Below are 13183 nucleotides of genomic sequence, written 5' to 3'. Positions count from 1 at the left end.
GAAAGAATTAGGCTGAGAAGCTGAAGGAAATTAAATCAGATCTGGTCCTTCTCTCTCCTTTCTTCTCTAGCATACAGGCCATCCCCATCTTCCCCCTTCTCTCCAAAATAAAACAAAACCACAACCACATCCACAAGCAACTCTTCTTTTTTTTTTTGGCTAAGTGTTTAGCATAAGCTTACTGATTATGGACAAGAGGGCTGAAAATACTCTCAGGCAGATAGCAGAGACAGACAGAATTAGGATGTCCTTTAATGGAGCCACAAAGGTGGATCATACCAACAATTTACTTTTTACCATAAATATAGACAAAAGGAAATGAAATAGAACATATAGATTTTAGAAACTATATAAAATTCTGATTAGTGGTAATAAAGTTGATGTCAAGGTCAGTTGTCTTTGTCAGCTAACTCATTTTATCTCTATGTCCATGTCCTCCTGATTTCTCTAGGGGAAAAAAGGCACTGTCTTACAGAGACAACGTATCAGAAAAAGCTGCTGCTAAGCCATATTTTTACTCATTTGTCTCCTAGAGCACCTTAGCAGGCTCCTGACATGCCTGCCAAGCATCTGGCTTGATAAAGTCTTAGATTAACAGAAAAGAGATTTCACTACACAATCACAATATATACAAAGAAACAGCTTTCTAAACAAAATATCAAAATTGAAGAAACTTTAAAGAAGAGATTTGGAACGAAATATTGGATCTCAAAGCCAATATGCTCATTATAATAACAATAACAGAAGCAGCAGTGGCAGTAGGATTGTGGTGCTGGCAGGAGCAGCTTCTCCCCTATTTTCTGGGAACTTACTCCATACCAGGGATGGATGGCTTTACTAATTTCTCTCATTTAATCACTGTTACAATCCTTTGAGTTTGATGACAATGTATAACCATCCACCACACTAGGTTTACTTATTTCATTACATTTTTCCTCTAAAAAAAAAAAGCAAAAACAAATTTACAAAATAAAGGTAAAAAATGGAACGAGATGTTGAAATATGAAACATTCTGATTATCTTTAAAATGATGCTTTTAACCACACACACACAGTTTTCAGAGCCACTACAACTGGGCAGAATTTAGTAGATATTACAATTCTAATAAGGTTCTTAAAATAACCCTTTGAGGCTGGTACAGTTTTTCTGAATTTAAATAGATTAGCTTAGAGTCACTACTGCTCTAATGATACTAATCACTTTAATTCTGATTAAAGGGACATGCAAGGCCAGTCCAGATAAACTGTCATGTCAGCAGCAACCTCAATCTCCCAGGAAAGCCTTTTAGAAATACATATAAATCTGTCTGTGTCTCTAGGGAAATTCCTTCTTATTTACAGTAGAGCTAACACATAATTTATCAGAGCAACTTATAAGATAAAAATAAATTTAAAGAAAAATATTTTTTTAATTTAAGAAAAATAAGTATTTAAAGCAAATATCATCAGAAAGTAAAATAAAGATCTCAGATTACTTAAAAAAAATCTTTTCTTTTTTAAAAAAAACCTCTACACAGTTTTGCTCTCTTTTGATGAATACTGGTGTACTGTTTTAAAATATTAAATTCACCCTTCAGAGAAATCCTTAGTAATGTTTTTGTGACTAGTGTAACAACTGCCATCAAAACATTTTCTTCTCATATCCTTGTATGAATGTCATTTGTGATATCAGATTTCTAAAATAAATAAATGTATACCTGGGCTTATAAACCCATTTTCTTTTAGCTTTAATATCTAGGTTTCCAGTGTTTCTTGTTACGAAAAAATTAGTGAGACAAAAATGTTTAATAAAATCTTTTTTAAAGGATTTGAGCTACTTCAGTTAATCTGATTATTTCTAAGGACACAGTTCTAGATAGTTAAAGGAACTTTTGATCTGCAGCTGCAGAAAAAAAGTATACTTTTTAATTGTGAAGAAAACAATTGTTTGAAGGCTTGCAGGGCAGAGTACATAAGGTAACCTACCAACAAACTTGAGTACAATATCAAATGATAAACTGCCAATCATAACTAAAATAATATGGATATGACTGAAAAATAACAAGGGTATGTTTTATTTTACACTCTGGTTGTATTTCTATACAGTTTTACTTAAGCTATATTTTGGATATACTATATGTACTGTATATACTGTAAATATAATGTATGTTTTGGATAATTTCTAAAGGTAATTTCTACTGTTAGAAGAACCCAATTTTCAATTGTTTTTAAAGATTTAATGCCAAAGTTTACAAATTTGAATTTATTTGAATTGTTTAAAATGCCATTTGTGTTCTTACAGAATAAAGCACCATAGACAATCTCATGTTAAAGTCAGAGGTGTTGTTACTACTAATCTGACATAAAATAGAAAGTAAGAGAACTAGAAAAATGCATTAATACTTCTTCAGTTGTTCTCAGAGAATGATAACTTTTAACAGCAGTACATAATAGCTCTAGTAGGCAAGTCACAAAACTTGAACTATTTTTTTATATACTGATACTTGAGACTGTGACCCAATTCTTATAATAAGTTTCTAAAATTTAATTAACATTTCTTAAGATATACTTTTTGATAAACCCTCTTACAATGAAAATAGAATATTAGTTTAAGTGTAGTAATTAAAACCAGGATTCAACCCCAAGCTCTTTCACTTATATGCAATCTCAGAGAAACTGCTTGATTTTTCTATGACTCAGTTTCATCACATATTGAAAGGGAAAAATAGTACCTACCTCATGATTAAAAGAGGTTAGTAGTTATAAAGCACTCAACATAATGCTACACACAGTATTCAATAACTGTGAGTTATTATTATTGTTGTTCTGGGTTTTATTGTTGAATGCAACAAATGCCAAATTCTCTTCTCTTGCTGAGGGGCTCAATATAACAAAGTCAAAGGAAACAGAATGAGAATTTCTTATCAGGGCATAGTAATGATTTTCAACCAACTGGCTACCTGATTTACTATAATATTTCCACTTTCTTGTGTTTATAACAATTAAAATCAGATGCATAAAAACAATAAGAACTGATTATGTCTTTCACTGCGATATCAACAGAGGCTACCTACCTGTGTAGCTCTTCTGTTTTGTCTTCAGTTGGACCTACGATTAGTAAACAATGGCGAAGGACAGCTGCCATGACACGAAACTGATGAGACTCACTCTATGGCAAATAAAACAGAAGAAAATTGGAGATTGAAAAAAATGCCTTAACAAAGAGTCTGGTACATTACTACATTCCTGGGAGTCATCCTATGGCATATCAGACCCCCAAAACACTTATTCTCATGCGTACATAATAGACAACAGGATATTCCAGGAACAATTTCCAAGGTAACACTAAGTGAACAGTCATCTCATATGAACAGCTACAGCTACTGCCAGAAATGGCTGAAACCAGAAGTTGTTAGATCTGGCCTCTCCCTTATGACATGTCAGTCAAAGAGAAACATGATCAGATCCATATATTACCTACTCTGTTTTATCTTATGACAAGATTCAGTGCAACTAGGGATCTTTTCCATTTCCAGAAAGTCTAGATTCTTTTGTTGGATAGTATACTGTTCCAGTTTACAAGTCAGTATAAAATTCAAACACATATAATACTATCAGATATTTCAGAAGCAGGTTGTGTGTTCTCAGTAAAAATATCTTATCTCTTAAGTTTCAAAGATGATGGATTAAAATCTACTAATCTACTTGATTTTAATGAATCTTCTTAATCTCCTAGTTCCTCCCAATCTTGCTCCTAGGCTCTCCAAAGTGACAAGCAAGTGATGAAAAACAAGTAATCTGAGTTTAATCTCCTATTTTCCTAATGTTTACTCATCGTGGTATTTGGTGGCTGAGATGGTAAAGTGTCTGCCTACAATGCAGGAGACCCGGGTTCAATCCCTGGGTTGGGAAGATCTCCTGGAGAAGGAAATGGCAACCCACTCCAGTACTCTTGCCTGGAAAATCCCATGGATGAAGGAGCCTGGTAGTCTACTGTCCATGGGGTCGCAAAGAGTCGGACACAACTGAGCGACTTCACTTTCACTTTCAGTGGTATTAAAGACATGTAGACAGTCAGATAGCTCAGTTGGTAAACAATCTGCCTGAAATGCAGGAGACCTTGGTTTGATTCCTGGGTGAGGAAGATCCGCTAGAGAAGGAATAGGCTACCCACTCCAGTATTCGTGGGCTTCCCTTGTGGCTCAGCTGGTAAAGAATCTGCCCGCAATGCAGGAGACCTGGGTTCAATCCCTGGCTTGGGAAGATCCCCTGAAGAATGGAACGGCTACCCACTCCAGTATTCTGAGAATTCCATGGACTGTATAGTCCATGGGGTTGCAAAGAGTCGGACACGACTGAGCAACTTTCACTTGTCAGAGGGAAGGCAAATAATAGGAAATAAGCTAAGCTCTGAATAATCATTTGGTTTGCGGCTGCTGCTGCTGCTAAGTCGCTTCAGTCATGTCCAACTCTGTGCGACCCCATAGATGGCAGCCCACGAGGCTCCCCCGTCCCTGGGATTCTCCAGGCAAGAACACTGGAGTGGGTTGCCATTTCCTTCTCCAATTCAGGAAAGTGAAAAGTGAAAGTGAAGTCGCTGAGTCTTGTCCGACTCTTAGCAACCCCATGGACTGCAGCCTACCAGGCTCCTTCGTCCATGGGATTTTCCAGGCAAGAGTACTGGAGTGGGGTGCAATCATTTGGTTTACCTCTTTATTTTTAGTGAGATCTTGGGCCACTACAATTTTTTTAACCATCTGCATCAAGGTTGTACCTTTTTTATTCCAGATTTTTAGTAATTAAGAAGACATATGAAATTAGTGATAATTATCTATTATAATCAGATCCTGGATATGTTACATTTTAGGAAGTTTCTAATTACTTCAAAAGCTATTAAAAGCTTTAAAGTTTTGTTTGTATATATATATGTGTATATACATATATATATAATTGATTCCAAGTCTATGTAAAGTGAAATATGGTCACATATTATACATATATGGACTGATGCTGAAGTTGAAGCTCCAGTACTTTGGCCACCTGATGTGAAGAGCCGACTTAATGGAAAAGACCCTGTTGCTGGGAATGATTGAAGGCAGAAGGAGAAGAGGGTGACAGAGGATGAGACAGTTGGGATGGCATCACTGATTCAATGGACATGAACTTGGGCAAACTCTGGGAGATGGTGAGGGATCGGGAAGCCTGGCGTGCTGCAGTCCATGGGGTTGTGAAGAGTTGGACATGACTTAATGACTGAACGACAACATCTTATATTCCTATATATAACTTAGCGCTTCTAGAAAGATGTCTTTTATAAAATCTAACAAACAACAGCACAATTTCATTACTCATAATGTAATATTTTGAATATCTCAATATTTCAAATATTTCATATTTCAATATTTTGAAACAACACTATCACGTGCTAATTTGGAAAAGATGAAGGTCTCAATGGCATGATAGAAAAAGCATTGCACTTAGAGTCAAGAGTATAGGTTGTGACTTTAGGCAAGTCATATAGCTTCTCTGAGCCAGTTTCCTCTATACAGCTCCACAAACATGAGACTGCTGGGGTTACAAAAGGATTAAAGAAGCTGACATACATGAAAATGCTTAGTACTTTCAATGAAACATTTGAGGGTGAGGGGGAAGGATGAGGCAGGAAGAAATCAAAAGGGATAGAGCTGAAATGAGTGATAAGGAAATTACTGTGTGTTGGGGAGGGGAGACCAGTGGAATGCTAGAGATGCTAAGGGTTTGGAATGAATGCTGTTCTACTTGCCATCCATCTTCAAATGCCTGAATCAAAATTCTCTAATATGCAAATTACTTTTACATACATCACATTACATGAAGCACACTGAAATGCACATGAAATTCGTCTATTACTTAACTCTTGGGCTTCCCTGGTGGCTCAGATGATAAAGAATCCGCCTGCAATGTGGGAGACCTGAGTTTGATCCCTAAGTTGGGAAGATACCCTGGAGGAGGGCATGGCAACCCACTCCAGTATACTAGCCTGGAGAATCCCCATGGACAGAGGAGCCTGGTGGGCTATAGTCCATGGGGTTGCAAAGAGTCGGACATGACTGAACAAAAAACCACAGCAGTTAACTCTTAAAAAGATCATATTTTCTTTGGTTTGGATAATTAACTAGGAATACACTTCCTTTAACACTAGATTTTTCTTTATTTTAAATATCACATCATTCTCTTCTCATGCTGATGTCAACAAGCCTCTTGCAAAACTCCATGCTGGTCTTTCCACTAGTCTTTTCACTTCTGCAACTGCAAGTGAAAATCCAACTTCTTTCCATCCCTTATCCTCCTGTCCCAGTCTTTGTGACACCAATTCCCAGGTTGTACCTTATGTCTGCATATCCTCTTTTACTGTAAATACACTAAATTCTATTTCTTTACTCAACTACTGAAGTCCCTAGAGTTTTTGCCATGGTTATCGCTGACTCCTTTTCATCCTCCAGGTCTCAGAGTAGCCCCTTCTTGGACCACCTTGTCTAAGTAGATTCCTTCTTTTATTATTCTCTTTCATTGTATCTTGTTATGATTTCTTTCAGGGAATCATAATCTGTAATTTCACATTTGTTTATATACTTACATAGGCATTGTTTTCTCCATTCATCTACTACCTTCACAAGTTTAGAAGGCATATGTTTAATAAATGTTCAATAATTTTAATGTAAATAAAACATTAAAAAGTGCTCAAATTCTAAGTGTACAGCTAGATAAACTTTCACAAAATGAGCACGTCCATACGACCAGCATGAAAACAAAGCAATGCCAGGACTGAGAACCTCAGAACTGCCCTCATGACCTCTTCAAATGATAGATTTCCAGCTCTTCAATTATAATTCTAACAAATAACATCATAGGTGAGTGATTTTTGTTGTCATGAATTTTACATGAAGGGAATCATAAAATAGAGACCCTTCTGCATCTGGTTGTGGGATTTTTCATCACTTGAGATTAGTGTTATCTGAAGTGCTGGTCTGCACTGTTTGCCACTGATCTGCAATGCCATGAGTACAGAAGGTACACTTGAACATTTAGAAACTTTTCAAGCAGTCTGACATTGTTGTGTAATACTGTATTACAAGAGTTCCATCCTGACATCTAGGGAAAACAATGTTTCCTCATAGCTAGGTTAGGAAGTCACTGCTGAATATGAGTATATTATAATTCACATATCCATCCTACTCTTGCTGGACGTGGACTATACTGAAGAGTGCTGCTATGAATATGTACACACTTTCTTACATGTCATTTGGTACGCTGGGTCATATACATAAGACACACTTTAGGAGGTTCCACAAAACAGTGTTTCAAAGTGTTTAGACCAGCTTACACTTCTATCAGTGTGCTCTACAGCTGTGCCAACACTTGGTATTGTCAGCCTTTTAAATTTGCCATTCAGTGGATGTACAGAGGTTTTATTATGCATTTTCCCAATGACTGATAATGTTGAACACATTTTTTGCTTATATCTGTAAGTCATTTGTATAGCTCTTTTATGAGGTGCCTGTTCAAGTCTTTTGCATATTTTTCCATTGGGTTGATTGACACTCTGTAGAATTTCTTTAAAGCATTCTAGGTAGAGTACCTATTGCATATATGTATTACAAATATAATTTCCCATTTGGTAGCTTGTTTTTTTACCTTCTTCTCTTGATGAACTCATTTTAATGAAAGCCCATTTGTCAATTTTTCCTTTATGGCTTGATCTTTATTTTGTACTGTTTTAAAAATCTTTCGTATTTAAGAATTGTTTGATTTATTTAAAATAGAGTCATGAAGATAATCTTCTGCTTTCTTCCAAAAGCTTTTATTACTTTACCTTTTACATTTTAAAATCTCTTACCCATCACAAATTAATTTTTTCTGTATGGTATAAGGTAGAGATTTAAATTTATTTAGTTTTGGCTGTGCTGCATCTTTGCTGCTACATGCAGGCTTTCGCTAGTTACAATGAGCAGGGGCTGCTCTCTAGTCGTGGTGTGTGGGCTTCTCATTGCAGTGGCTTCTCTTGTTGCGAGCATGGCCTCTAGGCATACCACAGGCTGAATAGTTGTGGCTTGTTGGCTCCAGAGTGTGGGATCAGGAGTTGTGGCCCATGGCTTAGTTGCCCCGTGGCATGTGGAATCTTGCTAGACCAGGGATCAAACCTGTGTCCCCTGCACTGGCAAGCAGATTCTTAACCACTGGACTACCAGGGAAGTCCCTAAATTCATTTTTAATTGATTAAAAAACCTACCTTTTCCCACTGCACTTCAATGTTACCTGTATCATAACTCAGTTGACTATATATGTATACGCTTGTTTCTAGACTTTTTATTCTATTATTAGTCTATGGCTCAATAAATATTTGTTGAATAAGAGCTATCATTTAAGATGTCTTACTTAACAAAGGTTAGAGTGGACATGATTTCCTACTATCGGTTATTCTGCTGGGTGACCACATAAATAAACTCTTTGATCTTCACTGTCCTTCATTTGTCAAATGAGATTAATATTCCTCCTGTCTCATATAGATGCTTGAAGGATTAAATATAATTGCTCTTTACAAAACAGTATACAAACAACTTATAAACTGTCGTTTACTTCTTCAAGAGCTTAGATTTGACATCTTTAGGGCATCAATATTTTTTCCTCTGTAATCCTACTATCTCCAAAGATTGATAAGGGAAAAAAATCCCTAAGACAAAGAGAGAAGGAAGAAAGAGAAAAGCAAGCAAGCTTGTTGGGATAGCAGAAATCAAAATGAGATAACACTAAAAGAGAGGTAGAAACTCATGAAACTCTTTGGAATCTTTTTTTGGTGGGGGGACCTTTTTATATAGACTTTGCTTCCTATTTATAGGTTCCACTACTGTACCATTGCTTTTTCCTCCTATGCAATCTGTGGAATATTTTCATTTTTGTTTGGTAAAGGTATCAATATCTTCATACCTTTTCATTGAAAGCTTTAACTGATCTAATCAAGGCCTGAGAAAAAGTCTGAAAGGAGAATACTTCACACCAGTGGGTCCTAAACAGGCTATGTTATCCCAGGGTAGTTCTACTTAGTTCAAGAAGGTTTAGGAAACTGGTCCTATGAAAATTAAATTTCAATTCTACAAAAGTGAAACATAAATACACATGCACACACAAACGTACACATGTACTCTTACCTGGAAATATAGCTATACCCCGGGTAGTATTTCACCCTATGTTTTACCCAGGCTATTTTTCAGTTATCTGTCCTTCTAAATTAGCATTATGTTCAAAGATCTCTGTCTCCTTATAGGCAAAGATTAAGTATTCTACCTTCACATCTTTTACAGCTAACATGGTCCTGGGCATAAAGTAATAAATGTTTTTTTGAATTGACTTACAAAGGGAAATATAAATGCTATAAAATAGTGTGCTGTATCTTCAAAAAAGCTAGAATCTGCTCTCTAAACAATGTTATTAAATGTTTTAGGTTTCTAGAAAAATTTTTTAATAGTTTTGAAATTTTAATTTTCTTTCCTCCTTGTCATTTTGGGCTATTTCTCTTATATATTTCTGTTTATGCAGATTACACAAACTGCATCACATTTTATTTTTCATAAAACAAATACTCACTAAACATTTATTCTGTGCTACGTATATTGCTTAGCAAAAAGACTAAGACAGTGAGGTCAGATAGACCTCCAAAGATCTAGAATACATGGCATTTGTAGCATCTGTGTATTCTGAGGTAATTCTTTACTTTCAAACATACAGAAAGTGTAGAGAAGAACAGTAAATAATATGACAAAACAGTTACGTATCCATCTGTTCACATGTCTGATTTTCCTACTGTACTGTTAGTTCTCTGAGGGCAAAGATGCTTTATAATGCATATTGTGTACCTAATACAAAACTCTGCATATGTTGGGGACAAAATAAATGTTTGTTGAAAAAATGATTCAGTTAAAAGAGAGAAGCTTTATTTTTAATTAAATAATGTCATGTACTTTCTTCACATTCCTTCAAAGTCTCTAAAATAATTATGGAATCAAGCTCTTCTGTTACAATGTGACATTCCAATTGACTCCTAAAGATACTCACTCTCTTATCTCACTCAAACATCCTTTAATACTCAGATACTTGTACTACTTCTCTGTTTGTACTTGGTTGTCTGGCTCTAACATGTGTGCTTTTCCTTGTATTTTTTCATTATATTGCATAGATACCTAGGAAACACTGCAGAAGGGAACATATGTTAAAAGTAAGGGATCTCTAGAATAACATGCTTTCCTCGATGAGCCAAGAGATTTAGCAAAGTGTTAAAACAGGAAGAAGACAGGATCATTTCCATGAACTTTTCTAGAATTGACTTTGGGTCCTATAAAAGGAATCATTTGACCATTTGACCTTTTAAAATACACTACTATCAGGAAAGGGAGAGAAAGAGACAGGGAGGAAGGTAGGGAGACAGACAGACACCACATGTAGAAATAAGGCTAGCTACATTTCCTAATGAATGGAAAAGAATCTCCAAATTCTACTAATGGCATTGGCTTCCAGACAGGAATTTAACATTGAGGCATGAATCTAAAATGAACAAATTCCACTAATTTGCTAAACCTCAAGAAAAATTTAATTTTCTGTTTTTGTGAATTGTAAATGAACAGTCATAAAAAATACCTACTAGAACAGTTAAAACCAAAACCAAACATATTTTTTGTGACAACTGAGTTGTAAAATAGGTAAAGATTTTAAAAAGTGAAATGCCCAGGTTTTGAAAGGTATAAACTAGTCCTGTTCTTCTGAAGGTCAATATTTGGTAATACATATACATTTAAATACGTATGACACATACAAAAAACCCTAAAGTTTTGAAAAATCCTTTGGTGCAGGAATTTCAGGAATTTATCTACAAAGACTTTGTAAGAAAATTCACTGTATTACTATTTAAAATAGCAAACAATTGCAAAAAACCCAAATTCTTACACATAGGGCATTTGTTAAAGGTTGATGGATCCTTATGAAGGAATACTTTTAAGTATTTTTACACATATACTTATGAGTGTTCTTTCATAAGGGCTTCCCTGGTGGCTCAGCTGGTAAAGAATCCTCCTGCAATGCAGGAGACCTGGGTTCAATCCCTGGGTTGGGAACATCCCCTGGAGAAGGGAAAGGCTACCCACTTCAGTATTCTGGCCTGGAGAATTCCATGAACTGTATAGTCCACGGGGTCACAAAGAGTCGGACATGACTGAGCAACTTTCACTTTTGTTCTTTCATAAAGATTTATTATCTTTAACAAACATGAGAAGAAAATGGTTATTAAAATTTATTTTTTTTGGATGCAGAACTCTATATCCCAAATGAAATCTAGTTACAGCCTAAATTTAAAGAAATAACAATAGCAACAGCAACAATCAAAGGTGCTTTTTTTAAAGAAAGGGTGGGAACCTGAAACACTGTCCACTCAACCTCAGAGGTCACTCCTAGGAACTTTATGGCTTCAAGGAACACATCATGTAATCTACTACTCTTCAAGAACATTTATTGTGGAAAAGAAAAAAAGCAAGATGATAAAATGACTGCATTTTTGTAAAAAAAAATATATATATATATATATATATATATGTTTATATATTATACAACAAAGAATGGTTAGAAAGATATACAGCAAAATGCAAATAAGGCTTATCTCTGAGTGGTAGATTTACAGATAATTTGTACTTTCTTCTTGCTCATATGTTTTTTCCCTTAGATCTCTGCAGTATTATTTAGCAAGAATTCCCTTTCAGAATAAGGAAAATATTATTTTTAAATCTGTATTTTAAAGTTGGATTCTTCCATACAGTCAGCTTTCCATATCCCTTTATTTCAGTTGGTATTTTAAAGTGTTAACAATTCTTTAGATGATTGCTCACCTGGAGAAAGATGTCTTTAATCTGACAATCAAGTAGATATTAAAATTCAGGTAAATGAACTCTTCCTGACAAGAGGAAGAGTTTCTCTGCACCCTTACTATAGATTTTCTTTATGCCAAGTTGTCATGGGTAGCCTGCCAGGCTCCTCTGTTCATGGAATTCTCCAGGCAAGAATACTGGAATGGGTTGCCAGTAATACATCCTCCTCCAGAGGATCTTCCTGACCCAGCAATCAAACCTAGGTCTCCTGCATTACAGGCAGATTCTTTACTGTCTGAGCCACCAGGGAAGCCCAACTCAGTTTGGATGATCCCAATTTTGTTGGCCACATCCAGAGCATCACAGTCAAGTTGTAGACACCTCAATAAAAAGTACTCTATACTCTGATTTCTGTGTCTCTTCACATGCTATTCAATCTTGGAGAAAGGTTTCCTCCCCTCATTCTTTAGAAGGCCGAATCATTCTCAGTCTTCAGATCTCAGGAGAGACTTTCAGAGGTCTTCTCTAACTGTAGTAAATATTCTTCATCATTGTACTGTTTCTTTCCTAGCACTTAACACAATTCAAATTACATATTTGTTTACTAATTATCTGTCTCACCAATAGAACTGAAGTTTGAAGAGACTATCTGTACTCTTCACCAATATATTTCACAACGCCTGGGTAATACCTGGCAATTGTTCATAAATATTTGTTGACTGACTAAATGCTTGCTAAAATTTGAATTTAGAGACTTATGGAGACTCAAATGGTTTAAACTAACCTTTCCCACGCATGTGTGCATGAGTATGAAGTTGCTTCAGTTGTGTCCAACTCTTTGCAACCTATGGACTGTAGCCCACTAGTAGTCCAATTCTCCAGGCAAGAATACTAGAGTGGGTCTCCATGCCCTCCTCCAGGGGATCTTCCTGACCCAGGTATCAAATCTGGGTCTCTTAAGTCTCCTGAATTGGCAGGTGGGTTCTTCACCACTAGCGCCACCTGGGAAGCCCAACCTTTTCCATAGTCAAGACTCTGTTGTCAATACTGTTTACAACTTCTGATAACTTCAAAATAGCCCAGAGGCATATTAACTAGGTACATTTTACACAGGTTGTATCAAGAGATCCATGACTCACAGGGGTTTGTTGAGATGTCCACTTCAGGACTACTGATCCTTTATCATGTATCTTTTGAAAAATAAACATTCTATAATACAGAGTAAGCATTTGGCACTTCAACATTTTTGAAAGCCTCTTCCAGCCCTGCTATTAATTATAACTGAAGCACACTAATTAGGGCCAATTTCAGTATACTGTT

At 35.9% G+C, this 13183-nt stretch overlaps 1 protein-coding gene across 8 annotated transcripts in view; it reads right to left on the bottom strand.

The window, feature by feature from the left end:
* Window positions 1-13183, bottom strand: part of RIC8B (RIC8 guanine nucleotide exchange factor B) — a 101326-nt gene that overhangs the window by 50071 nt on the left and 38072 nt on the right. For all 8 annotated transcript variants that reach the window (XR_009736526.1, XR_009736527.1, XR_009736528.1 and 5 more), the window contains exon 4: window positions 3053-3147. Coding sequence is in view for 5 of the 8 variants with exons in the window: in XM_061417205.1 (XP_061273189.1) it covers window positions 3053-3147 (95 nt within the window). In the remaining 3 variants the exon portion in view is untranslated. The remainder of the gene's footprint in view (window positions 1-3052; window positions 3148-13183) is intronic.

This window comes from Bos javanicus, chromosome 5 (genome assembly GCF_032452875.1).
Source record: "Bos javanicus breed banteng chromosome 5, ARS-OSU_banteng_1.0, whole genome shotgun sequence".
Classification (NCBI taxonomy): Eukaryota; Metazoa; Chordata; class Mammalia; order Artiodactyla; family Bovidae; genus Bos; species Bos javanicus.
The sequence above is the reverse complement of the archived record's forward strand: the minus strand, read 5'-3'. Positions and strand labels throughout refer to the sequence as shown.